General features: G+C 36.8%; 2 protein-coding genes across 3 annotated transcripts in view; both read right to left on the bottom strand.

The window, feature by feature from the left end:
• The window catches only part of mRpL20 (mitochondrial ribosomal protein L20), a 73,055-nt gene extending 60,655 nt beyond the window's left edge, over nucleotides 1–12,400 (bottom strand). Inside the window, exon 1 of the mRNA XM_018101203.2 lies at nucleotides 12,386–12,400. The gene's annotated coding sequence lies outside the window, so the exon portion shown is untranslated. The remainder of the gene's footprint in view (nucleotides 1–12,385) is intronic.
• comm3 (protein commissureless 3) overlaps nucleotides 1–14,250 on the bottom strand; it is a 37,021-nt gene that overhangs the window by 15,916 nt on the left and 6,855 nt on the right. The window contains exon 1 of one of the 2 annotated variants that reach the window (XM_018101191.3): nucleotides 428–1,860. The exons of the other annotated variant lie outside the window; for it this stretch is intronic. Within the exon in view, the coding sequence (XP_017956680.1) occupies nucleotides 428–1,016 (589 nt within the window). The 5' untranslated portion in view covers nucleotides 1,017–1,860. Of the gene's footprint in view, nucleotides 1–427; nucleotides 1,861–14,250 lie in introns of those variants that run through there. 2 annotated transcript variants of the gene reach the window in all.

Genomic DNA, 14,250 nt, shown 5'->3' with positions numbered 1-14,250 from the left:
TAAAATTTGTTTGCCTCCAAATGGCCGTCATCCCTCAGAGAGAGGGAGAGGCAGAGAGAGAGAGTCAGACCACAAAAATCAATATCATGGGCGTTAAAAGCACAGTCCATATGTTTCTCGATTTACTTTCTGATTTTAATTTCTTGTTCAATGCGATGCGTAAGCTCTTTTGTTTTACCACACTGTTTATTTGCCTGAATCACTTTATTGAGTGGAGGCATTCATAGGCTGAATGTGTCTGAATCTTATTGTTCGTTAGTCATAATGAAAGTCTACAGATTCATTATTTGTTATTAATGAACTACTACTAATACGAATATCACATATCACTTATCACAAATTATAGTCTCTTTATAAGTCCCACACCTCGTATACACAATGTTTTCTTAATGGCTTATCAAGTATACGCCGTGTGGCGTGCACTCACATGAATTCTTCCACTGTTGAAACTTGTGATACAGAAAGCACGCGCAGATGAAGAAGATCACAAACACAATGAGCAGCGTCAGGATGACTCCAATCCAAATGTCGCTCACCACATGAGCAAAGTCCTCCTCTTCGCCGGTGTAAATCCTCGAGCCGTGCGCAATGTGCGTCGTTGGCGGCCGTGCAGCGGGCAGGACATCGTTGAAGATCAAGTCGTCGGCCACGTCGGCCACATCGTTGGCCGAGGCACCGCTCAAGTTGATCTCCACCTCCTGGCGATCGATGGTGAAGTTGCCCAACGCCGAGTCCAGGCCCAGCGCCAGTTGCTCCAGCTTATTGATCAATATGGAATAGTTGCCCGGCAGATCGAAGCCATCCAATTGGAGCTTCTCGGCGCTGCTGCTGCTGGTGGCATTCGCCAGCGTGGTGGTCGTCGTTGTGGTGGTGGTCACATTCAAGGCCGTCCCATTGATGCTGGGATCTGCGGCGGCGATCAACGCAATTGGATTCGACACATTCTCGAGGCTGCTGTCTTCCAGGCCCGCCAGCAGATTGCCCGTCAAATTGAGCGCCTTGAGTAACTCGACCATGTTTCCACTATATTCACTTGATATTGTATTATTATTATTATGTGTTTTTTATGTGTGGGCACACGCGTTCTGTGGTTCAGCTTTGAGGCTGTGGCTTCATTTCGCGACTGACAACCGACGACGAGTGTAAAGTTGCAAATTTGTTGTGCCGCTTTTTGTCGACAGCCTCGCTGCGTATATTTTGTTATTTTTCTCAATTTTATTATTTAGTTAACAGTTTTTTTTTTTCGCTGTTTCGAATCATACATATGCATATATGTATATATATATATTATATATGAGATTTTTCACTTTTAAACTAATTGTATTAACGCGTTTGTGTTAATTCGCCTTACGCATCTGCTGCTGCTTCTGTTGCTGTGGCTGCTGCTGCTGTTGCTGCTACGATTTCGTCTCTATCTTATGGCTGCGACATTTTACGCCGCCTCGCATTGAGCTCGGTCGCTCTCGTCGCTTATTTGTTGTACAAATATTGATAGTGGCTATTAAACTCCTTGCTGAATTTATCTTAGCAATAAACGTTTCTAAATGATGTATCTGACTTGTGATTCGCAGCCCGGTCTCGATCTTGGTATATGTATCTCTCTATCCGTATGGCGCTTTTATTAAGGTGCCAAGTTGAATTCGTTCGGGCTGTAAAACTGTATGGAAGTGTTACTCGTGCTCGTGCCCGTGCCTTGCTCTGTTTCATTTGCCTGCCGTTTCCTACTGCCTGCAATGCCATAAAAAAGTGCTCCTCTGTTTGAGTTAACAATTGTTAGCTACATGCCAAGATCACCCACCGAAGCTGGCGCAATTCGATTATAGATTGCGCTCAGCCCAGCAATTGATATGTAGGTGCTACCTACCTAAGACTTGCAGCTGACTTATGTCAGCAAAAGATTCAATGTCGCTTCAGAAGCTGTGTGTGCTATATAGCTTACAAAGTTAACTGTTTATATAGTAAATCTTGCTAAAACTTGAGCACATATAAGTGCCTCAGACTGATATAGATCCAAGTTCAATCAAAAAATAAAGGCAATTCATTAATTTATACTCGTATATACATATTTATACTGATTAAACGATTTTAGCAACAACAACTTGTCGTCAATTGCTATCTAGATCAGGGGAAGGGGAACATCCACAAGCAGATCCAATTAGACCCAATTGTATGCAGCTTAACACATGATTGCAGCTCATAAAAGTCGTCAGGTTGTCGCTCATTAAGCGACCTGCAATTATAAGTATTGTAGGCCTCAGTTCTTAAAATGCAGCTGCGCTGTTTACAATGTAATTTTCTTTTATTAATTTGTATACATGTGCATATATACATATACATATATTTTTTATACAATTGCAGGCGTTAAGGGCGCAATTAATGAATAAATCAAGTGGAAAATTTCAAGTTTTCAACGCTTGCATAAAGAGCAAATTATAACTGAATTAGAATAGGCTGAAGTCGTGGTGAATCAATTTCCATTGACAAACATCCATTAATGCCTGTTATATAAATAAATATATTCACATATATATATATATTTTTTTTTATAAATTTAATGCAGCTTTTTTATACAGGCAGCAAAAGGTTTTTATACACTGAAAATGGGAATAATGGTTTGGTTGAACCCAGACCCGGAACCCAGACTGTAGATTGGGCTAATGAAATGAGTTGATCTAGGGTAAATCCAAAAGCTAAAGTCTTGACATTTTCAATGTTTTTTTCTTTGTCAATGAACTTATCTTTGTTATCGATAATTTTGTAATTAATATAAATAAAAATCGATAATTTTACTCAGTTCTTAAGCAAAACTTGAACACCCTAGGAGCTAAAGATTTTAGATTTGCTTGCATTTACTGCTCTGCTCGTTACAGGGCATCAGCTCGTCGACCTTAGCCTCACTTTTATTTCTATAAAAAACAAGTAAAATAAATTTAGTTGATATTGTTGCTTGAGACTTATGGTTCACTCTATCTGTGATCTTTCATTTGATAACAACTGTCATTCATATTGAGTTTGTAATCAAAATTTGCCTGACATTTGTATTTCTTGTGCGCTCAATTGTGAGATATGAGAATTGAATTTTTCGATTCATATACATAGGTTTTTATTCTTTGCACTTTTGTTCAATAGACAATTCCATTCCAATCAGACACTTTTTATGTAATTGAAGAGCGCATTCTCAGCATTGTAAAGGCACTGAAACAATTCTCTATGGCATTATTTATAAAAATAATAAAGAAACGTAAACAAAACAAATCTAGAGAATACAGAGCAAAGACAAAAGCACAGCACGCGAAATGGAAAAGTAGGAAGCGATTGCAAATATCTATGGAATTACTATATGCGGCTCTATATGCATATATGTGTACATCTGTATCTGTCTATATGTATAACTATGTATGTACATTTATAAACAGATGTATGCATATTGAGTAATTTATTGAGAGATTTTGTAGGCGTCTCTGCTTACAATTTTTCTTATTTTGATCGCGACACAAACTATAAACAAATTCTGTAGACTTTCAATTTGAAATTTCTTTGTTTTTTATTTCGTGTATATTTTTGGCGCCGTTTCTATTAATTAATTTGCATAAATGTTTTAATATGGACGCACAACAAAACAAATTCACGACCTCTGTCAACAAATGTTTATGTGTGCGGTAAACAACTCGCGGCTGATTTGTAATTTCGTTGCTTTATTTTTATATTTTCTGTAGAATTTTTGTTTTTATTATTTTCAAGCTGAGTCCGAACGCGCGCGCTTGTTTACAACAATTAAAAAGAGCTACGTAGCGGAGCAGCAATTACAGCCAAGTTAGCTGCCAAGTGCCTAAGTTAACGTTAACGTTAACTTGCCGCCGACTGCGCTGTCAGCGACGCAGTTGACGTCGCTGCCGCTGCTGTTGCTGCTGTTGCTGTGCGACTGCGATTGCGGTCCAAGTACGAGAGTCTCTGTATCTGGACAGCGCGACACAAACAAACAGCGCCTAGAGCAAAGAGCCCGCACACAGCTGACTGCTGACTGCGGCCCGCGCTGCCGACACGGACTGTATCTGTAGTTCACTTCATGTGTAGGTGTGCGTGTGTGTGCGTGTGGGTCTGTGACGTGAAGACGCCGCAAAAGTAAAAAAAAATTAAATAAACTGAAACAACGCAGGCCCCACCGACTACGAGTCAGGCAGATCGTCAATGTTTTCCACTATCGGAAATAAATTAGAAACAACAACAACAACAACACACAAACATTCCTATCTCTGAGTTGACGAAGCTTAAATACACTTACACCCAGATTGCGATGAGTGTTTATTTGTCAGATGTAGGGTATGCTCAAGCACAGACTTAGTCTTAATCAAGGCTGCAAGAATTCGTAATCAGATTTGAGTCGATGCAGCGCAGGGCTTGTTGGCTTCGCTTGTTGACCTGGTTTTCCACATTGAGTTTCATAGTTGGCAAATTGCTTGGCGAATTTCAGACAAAATGTCAATCGAACTACATATGTATAATAATGCATTTTGATTGGGTTTTAGATTTATATATTTACCTTTGCAAATATCATTTAGAGTAAACTTTCGCCTGTCTGTTTACTATTCGCGCTTTTATTGGGTTTCTTATTTTGTCTATAAAACAATTAATTTAATTGCTCATATGGTAAATTCATTTTATGAATTTATATTTTCATTTTTTTTATATATTTTTTATTATTATATTTTCATTTTTTTTATATTTTTTTTATTATTGTCTTTTCTTTTTGCTGCTTTGTCTGATTCAGCTTTATCTATTTTGGATTATACTCGAACAGATTTAGTCTAAAGTTCAATTCACTTCCTTGTATTGTTTATCTTTCTTCTGTTATTTTTTTTCATTTGATGAACAAAAAAGAAATAACCATTAATAAATAGTGTTAATAATATATAGTGTTAATACATGTAGTGTTAAAATTATTTTACAAACAATTATAACTTGCAGGCATAGACTAGAATAAGAGAAAATATCATATTGTTATATTAATATTTGTATGTTACATGTTCAATTAGTTAAATATTATTGACAATCTTGTTTTCTTTTAATATTTATGTGTTACATATTCAGTTAGTGAAAGACCATACCCCACTTAGGTATATTTAAACAAAAATAGAACAACCACAGAACAGGGCTAATTGTGGCGATAGCAGCAAACGCGAAGCTCGACTTTTTATTTTTAGTTTTTTTTTTTCTTTACATCGTTGTAATTTTCTTTAGCTTTAATTGGAATTTACATTGTGCCTAAGTATTTGTGCCTTACAACAATCTTAAAATGTTACTGAAGATACATATATGTAGTTTTATTGCATGTGCGCTATTGAGAGGCGCCTATAGTTTATTTTACCGGGTTAGTTCTGGCATTTTTCATATCGTACATGCAAATATTTCATTTATATTTACTGCCGAATTTCACAGACAATTTTGCATAGGCTAATTCAATTGAACTTTTAACTGACCGTAAAGACATTTTTGTTTTTAATACCCTGTAAAAACGTGTAGAAGTCAAACATGTAGAGAAGATCAAATTGAAGCTCAGAAAAATGTGAAACATTGTCTCAAATTGCGTAAAGTTTGCTTTGATGATATTTTGAATACAACTTTATTTTATAAATTATCTTTAAATATAAAATTAATAAAGGGGGAAACAAAAATAATATTTAATAAACTTTATATAATTTTAAATTATTATTATTATTATAAATATTTTTAGAATGACTTGTTCTGTTTTTAGTCGGTATTTGTATGTGTTGCATGCCTCTACTACACGGGTTTATTAAAATTTGCATTTAATTATTTTGTTGAAAATTTATAGTCAAAAATTCCACTTTGATTATTTGCGCAATTTGCGGCAGCAACATTGATAATGCGAATAATGCGACGCGTTGCATAGTTGCGTGAACTTTTTGCATGCAAATTGTGGCATGGCTGCAATTTATGCGATTGTTTAAGGCGTGGCTATGGCGATAATCGAACTCACAATAGCAGTCACATTCACATTCACAATGGTACATAATACTCGTAATCACATTCAATACACTTATATTTGACATCTTTGCAAATTATATGAGCTTTATGCTAAAGAGTTGAATAAAATATCTGCCATATTAATCCTCAACTGCAACAATTTATGATACGTTCTATATATACCCTGTACTTATGTGTATGGGAGGTTTAAACCCTTGAGTATAAGATAACGATAAGTGGCATTGTTATGGCAAATCGTATAAGACGAATAGTATAGCAAATGTGTATAAGTGCAATTGCAGAGCTTATATTAGTCTCTCTCTCATCCAATGCTTACAGAGTATAAGCTAAGCGTTCCCTCCCGTTCTACAGCATTCCAATTCAGTTTGTTCACATTTGTATATGCTATGCTCAAATCAATTAACATTCCACACAGCTTAGTTACACACGATTTAAGTTATCAGCTTGTCGCTCGATTAATTATAGTATTTAAAACGGAATATCGTATACACGTGGCATAAATACCTAGCAAATAGTGTCGCTCTATGCGATTCTCATGAGTGGGACAAGTGGGACTCACAGCTAGTCTATTCACTTTGCTCAGCTACGGCTAGTGCGTGGTGGCCTCCTAACCCAGTTTGTGTGTCTAGTCTTAAGTGCGTAGATAAAACATTCTGTGTGAAATTCGCATGATTTATGAGTGGGCTGCATTCTATGGCGATGGATGCTTATCTGAAGTGTCGTTTATTATCTCTGACAACTTAAATGCCGCACTGCCATTTGGCATTATAAATATGTGTGTTAAGTATCACTCGAAAAACATACAAGTATATAATATTTATTGCCCATATCTCTCGGCATTGATTGCATTCTGTTGTTTGCTATTATTTGACTTTTACAATTGTGTAAATATGTGCAAGGAACTGTTCAAATGTGAGAATTAAATATTTAAAACAATGCGGAAAAATGCTGTAAATATCGGCACAATTCGGTTGCAGCTGGTTCCAATTAAGGCAATTAGCTGATAAATAACGAATTTGTTTTTCCTTTACATTTGTAAATCTAACAAATAAAGTTATTTGTTCGAATTTGAATTATTTCCATATTTAGCATAGCATAACAGTCCGCTAATAACTGTTAATGGCCTCACTAACATGAGGAAGTTGACTGCAGTCTTTATAGTTAGCATGTCAATAATTATAAGGTTCTGTGTACTCACTATGTACATATAATATTTATTTAATGTAGATCACCATCAGGTTTGTGTCCTAATTGTAGTTGTCCATCATGTTATTGCCTGGAGATTATAAGGTTCTGTGTCTTCACTAATCATTTATGAGGTTTGTTTTAAGCTAAGCATAACAATATTTAATTCAATCGATAAGTATCAGCCAAGAATTTATGTCAAAATGCCACTTAGTTATACATAAAAAGTAGATCGACTGTTGTGGCACACTATGCATTAGGTTTGAGTCTTTGCTGCAATTACGCATACCAACATTACAATCTACTTATACAATCGAATCAGTCTTAGAAGAGTTTGCGTCTTTGCTAAACATATGTATATATAAAGGAGATCACTGCGGATTGAGTCCTTACTGCTATAAATATGTATATAAACTCTTCTACTTGCAACTATGTATGCATTCCCTACGATGCATTTCAAGGTTTGCGTCCCTGCTGAAAATAGGCAAACTCCAATAAGTCTCACTAATTAGAACTTTACATTGAATGCATTCCTGGGCCTGATAACAATAAAAATAAAAAACAACCCCCGTAGCGATTGTTGTGCAAGTCATCATCATCATAAAAAGGGGGCCAACATATACATATATTTAGTACACTTTTTCGAGAACCTTTTGTTATTCTTATTTTATTTGCTGCTGTTGTTGTTGTTAACAATCAACAGGTGCAAACTGGTTACTGGTTGCGCATGCGTGAAATAATACGACTATAAAGAAAAAACTGGCGCAGAGTCACACTCACTGAGTCATGGGATTCACACGGCTCACATGATAGCGACTACAGTGGAGTCTTTTCAGCACTGACTCAAGCGCCAGTCAGTCTGGCTGAGAGATAAAACATTGTCATCAAGCCCGGCTGTAAATCTATCAGTTAGCTATGCGCCTCGCTGTTTAACTTGTCTATCTCTGGAATTTCACAAAATCAACGTAGACTTCATCGTACTTTGTACGTGCGACTGCGAGTCACGCTGATATTGGCATTGTGCCGTTAGCCTTTTGGACAGCTCTTAAGCTCACAGAGTTGAGCACGATTAAATACAGCGTCATCTCTGTTAGTACAGAAACACAGGTAGCCAGCTCTATTTATAGGCATTAGCAAGGGTCTATGAGCTACGGTCTACCCTGAGCAAATGTTTGTTCTATGTGCTGAACAAGCTGCTAGTCAGATTAAACATACTATAAATAATAAGTTATTTGTAAAATTTAAATAGGGGTTAAAATATTTAACTTAGTGTGTACAATAGTTGTGCCCATGGTATATAGTACTACAGTTTTAACCACATTAACTACGCTTTAAATTTAGATCGTGAATAAGTTTTTTGGACTTTCGTACACCTGTTTAGGTCTTTGAGCGATGACAGACGCTCAGCGTGTCGACAAATTGAATAAACATAAACTATTTAAACAATTTTTTTTGCTGTTGACAAACAACATACCTCAACGATGAGAAATTCTAGAAAATAATTAGATAATGCAAATAATACTAGCAAATAAACAAAAATTATGTGATTCAAGAGGAATTTTTTGGCTTTCTTTATAAATTAATAATGTAGAAAATATTTTTGATACAAATAAAGCTAAAACATATTTTTTGCAATCTATCACGATAAAAAGGTAAAATAAGTCTTAAATAAATAAATATAAATAACAGAAACATATTAGTTTTTTTAATGATTAAAGAGTAAAAATAAATAAATATGAAGTAAAATAAATAAGATAATATTGTTTTTAAATAAAATATAATAAATATTAATTATAATAATAAATAAAATAAAAAATAAATAAAAAATAAAAATTAAATAAATAAAATAAATTGAAAATTACCAATTATTAAGTTATTAATTATTATTAAGTTAAAGATTTTCGTATTTATTTTTTAAATATTTTAAATTTATAATAAATTTGTAACTATTTAAAAAAATTTAATTGTTTTCATAATAAAAAATAAAAATATAAATAAAAATAATAAATTATAAAATTTGACATTATTATTAATTTCGCATTAATAATAATTAATTCATAAATTCCTTGGTATGTAAATACAAATTATGTAATTATTCGATGCATATTTTTTATTATTATTATTATTTTCTTTTATGTTTGTATTTAAATTTATTAATTGATTTCTTTTAATGAACAGCTAATTTATTTCTATAAAAAAGAGACATCAAATATGGCAGAATATTTACAAAATCTGCCAAGTTTTCAAATATGCTTCTTGATAAAGGAATATGCTATATTTAGAGTCAGATAGAGCAGGAGATAGCAGCAGCAATTAAGCAGCTAACTAAAAATCTTTAACAATAGTTTGTAGCTAAATATATTCTCAAATTAGCTAAATCAATGAACTAAAATTAAAAGTATATTCAGTTACAAGTAGATGAGTATAGATGAATACTAAATAGTAGCTCAATATTTAATTTACGATGATTCGCTTGAACTCACGCTTAGTATATATATTATGTGTACTTGCTGTATAAACAGAAGTTCATAGCTTTGAATATTAATTAAAAGTAGTTTATAGCCACAAGACGTTTTTGCTTTCACTGAATAAATGATGCCTCAACATTGTTCAAAGTCTTCATTTGCATATTCAGTCCCCAGTCTTAACGCTCACCTTCTCGACCAAAACCTCCTTATTCTTCCTGTTGTGTTGAGCTAAACTCATAATGCAGTCAAATTTATGAGCCTCTATCTCCGTTAATGACACAAAATACGATTTGTATGCTAAAATCCTTTGGCACATTTAAATTTATTCGATATATATTAAAGAACGGAAGTGATCAAACGCCTCATTACGCCTCAGTTTCAGTTTCAGTTTCAGTTCCAGTTTCAATTTGGTTTCCTTTTTTAATAAAAATACAAAGTAGATTTCTGGGCCCAGTTTCTGTTGTGGACATTGTTGACAAACAGCTCGTAAATTACACGCTCATTTTTTAGGCATTTAATGTGCGGAGGGAGGGAGCAGAGACAGAGGCAGACACAGAGGCAGAGGCTTTTCACCTTGTGCGAGGCTCATTGGCCACGGTTTGGTCTTAGGTCCGGGCGAGCGGTCATTTCATGTCTCGCCTGAATGCACCGCCCGAACGGAAGTCGAAGAATGAGGTCAAAGAATGCCAGTTGGAGTTGGTGACAGTCTGCTATTGAGGATCGATAATTGAATAGCGTTTGCATAACTCGCATGAGGCATTGCCTTTGAGGCTATCTGCGCTTGCTCTCTGTGCCCTCTGCATGCCCGCCGCCCGGCCGCTATTCAATATCCTGTTCTCACGCACAAAGCATAGCCAAAAGGCAAACAAATCAATATGAATAACCCAGTCGAGAGATGAAAAAGAAGCGCCAACGATTGCCTTTATAGCAATATATATGTACATATATACTATATATTTATATATCTGTACATATGTCAATGAATGCTCGCATACCTGTGCACTCGCTCCGAGGTGCAAAAGCAGGGAATAAAAAAAGAAAAAAAGAAAAGAGGAACTGAATACAACAGAGTCGCAAAGGATGCGCGTAGCGTACCGAGCCGTGCACTGAGTGCCTTTTGCGAGGGGTGCCTAACCGTTTCCGTTTAGCAAAGAAAACAATAACAATGAGAGATTTCTCTCGAGCGATAGCGAGGGGCCCGTGTAGCATCGACGTAGACCGGAAAAGCGCATTTAACGCGATTTGATGGTTTACAAATTGGCTTAAACAGCTATCTCCGGCTGAGGCTGCGGCTGAGGCAGAGGCAAAGGCAAAGCCAATGCAACAACAACAACAACAACAACAACAGCGGCAACAGCTGACGGCATTTTGTTGTATCTGTATCCTTTTTTGTTTCTTTTTCGGCTGACATGTGCTGCTACAAAGGACACGCTGGAGATGCGGCATGTTGGCCCTGATAAGATTGTAGCGCATAGTGGGCTTGGCCTTAAACGGGTTGCGTGTCGCCCAAGACAAAGGTGACGGCAGAGAATGGAGCTCCATGCTCAGGTTGTTCAACCGATTCGTTGAGCTATGCCAGCTGATTGGGCTTATGTTCGGCTAATAATAGTCGCTGTAGTTAGGGTTAACTAATTGGCATTTCCTTTTCGCATACCAGGTAATTGATATATGGCAATCAGATTATGTTATCGATTCAGCTGGAAGACGTTGCTGGCGTATAAAAACTGTAGGTTGCCTGTGCTTAAGTTTTAAGTAAGTCGCAATTATATATTAGTTATGAATAATACTATTTTTGTTAATAATTTATACCATTTTAATTATATATTAGTTTTAATCTCTAATAATGAATAATACTATTTTTGTTACCAATTTATCCTATTTGCATAAAAGATTCAAGTTCCCATATATTATCCTGTATATTTCTTTTATAAATTGTTCAGCTCATATATTTCTATTTATAAATAATTTAAAGCTTACTATAGTAAAATAGTTACAAGTCATAAACTAGATAATAGCGCTGTATTATGCTTTCCCAATTATCAGCCAAGCAATCAATTTATATTATGATACGAAAATATGTAATAAATATCTAACTAAGCAATTCTTCGGCAACAGTTTTCCATGGGAAAAATAAAAAAATTCTTATAAGAATATATTTATCCCTTTAATAATATTCCTAACATATTTATTTTAAATCGACAATTTTCTGACTTGAAACTATAGATTTAAGGTGTGTTGTTTTGAGCTACACGTTCTTTATTTCTACATATATACATATATCTATATATGCACAACTCTGTATAGTTGATTGTTGAATTATGATTATTTTTGATTTCTTTTAAATCAAATGAGAATGAATGAAACATCTTGAAGAACTATACGACTATATGTTTGCATAGTTTGTATCTAAATATTGCTTTAGCACAGCACCTGCTCTCAAACAGTGCTCAAAGTTTTGTTAGCTCACTTTTGGAACTAGTTCATAAGCACTCGCCGCACGATCCACGTAGACGATTCGAAGTTGCTCCAAACTTGTTTAGTTGACTATCTTAAAAGTACTCCCACACACACACACGAGCGTGCACACCTTTCGTGCTCGGTTATCTTTTCGCCAGTGTTGAACAATCAATCATAATTGTTTTTCAGTTTGTCAACAAAACTTGCAGAGCGCGCGAGCGTTGGGAAGCAAAGTGAAGCGCTTCACTTGTTGAAGTTGCCATACACACAATTTTATCGCAATGCAACCAGACGACGCGCAACGCCACGCCCACATCAAGGCAGAGCAAGGCAGAGCAGGTCAGGGCGAGGCAAGCGCAGCGGGCGCCGTTACTAAGTCCTAACAAAAGCCGTTGACTTTGCCACCGCTCGAGGTGGCACGTTGCAAGTGGCGTTCGTTGCTCGTTTGCCGTTTGCCATTCGCCGTTTGCATCAACCTAGTTGGAAAAAGCGCGCCATGGGAGCTGACAACAACAAACGCGCAGCGACAACTGATAAGCGCTGAAACGGAAGTGCCTCACACACACACACACACACATAGTAGTAGAAGTAGCCTGTCTGTGTGTATTGACAATATGGCGGCGTCAAACGTGTGACAAATAAAAACGCAACCAAGAGACATTTCAGGAGTAGGATGAGCAGCAGGAGGAGGAGGAGAATGTAGCTGGAGCTGTTGAAGGTACGCAACAGTTTGTTAGGGGCATATTGATGGACGGAGCTGCTATCAATGCCGCTGTTGGAATTCCCCAGGCGAGCTCCTCGGCGACACTGAAAACCGATTACGTTAGCTGGCGACTAAAGGCTGATGATATGCAAGGACTTGCACACCCTAACTGTACGTGTGTGTGTGTGTGTGTGCGAGTGTTTGTATTCATGTATATCTGTGCAAACACAGAAGGCGTCCGGACGCGCTAACATATGATTGTCGTGTGTCTCTCGTGACTGTGTGTGTGTGTGTGCATGTGTATGTGTGTGCACATAAAAAGGATAAAGGATAACGAAGCGCAAATTTCAAATAATCATGAATATTACATGAGCTGCAAAGTAGACAAACGTTACACACAGGACAACACACACACACACACACACTCAGAGAGACTGTAACGACTCCTGGGCGGGAATTCATATGAAAATCATTCACACAAACCAAATTATTTATTAATGTTCTATGCAAAATGTCCCGCTAAGCTGCCAGCTAGCAGCCCTTGAGAGGAATGACACTTTGACAGTTACCGTTCTTTTTTCTCTCTCTCACGAATTTATATTTAGCTCGGCTCTGACTGACTGACTGTGAAAAGCGTCACAGGCCATTGGAAAATCGATTAGAATTTCGGTTGGTCGGCTGTCGGGGCAAAGTCTACTTGAAATGGAATTAGGCGAATTATTCAGGTCTATGCTATTAATAATATCAAAGTGAATGTATTTTTTGTGTGGGTGCAGAATTTTAAAGCTTACTCGAACGAGGATTTTTACGTGTCATTCCATAAGTTATGAATGATATGGTGTACACAGCAAATGCATCAGAGCTGCTTGCCGGTGACGTCACAAAGGAAATGCTAAAGTCAACTTGACTGATAGCAATAGCACGGAAAAACGCGAATCAAAGGAGGAGCCGGCAATGAGCTTGCAATAATGTGATAAGCGCAGCGGAAATGAAAACAAGCACAAGTGAGCGTTGACGTTGGATGGATGGGTATGACAATGGCCAACAACAATAGCAGCAGCAGACAACCAACAACAACAATTGAGCCAATGAACAGCGCCCACAACAAAGAGCAAGCACTTAAAAGGCAGGCAGCTACGTCAAGCTGGCTGGCAATAAAAGTAAAATTGCAATTGGAGTCTTATTGGAGCCTCATTGGCGTCGCACAACCTGCATGAACTCTGCCCGGCACACCACCCGCCCCCATCCACCACCTCAGCCTGCTCGCTCGTCAGCTCATGTGCAGCACATTTTGCTTCAATTATTTTTATTGGCACGGCGCAAAAATTTATGTTGCATACTTTGCAGCGCAGGCAGACGTGGCGTTAATTTCGTTATGGCAAAATGCAGCGACTTGACGTGTGAGTGTGAGTGCGAGTGTGTGAATGGTGT

This window comes from Drosophila navojoa, chromosome 4 (assembly GCF_054131105.1).
Source record: "Drosophila navojoa isolate 15081-1374.11 chromosome 4, UAZ_NAV_1.0, whole genome shotgun sequence".
Classification (NCBI taxonomy): domain Eukaryota; kingdom Metazoa; phylum Arthropoda; class Insecta; order Diptera; family Drosophilidae; genus Drosophila; species Drosophila navojoa.
The sequence above is the reverse complement of the archived record's forward strand: the minus strand, read 5'-3'. Positions and strand labels throughout refer to the sequence as shown.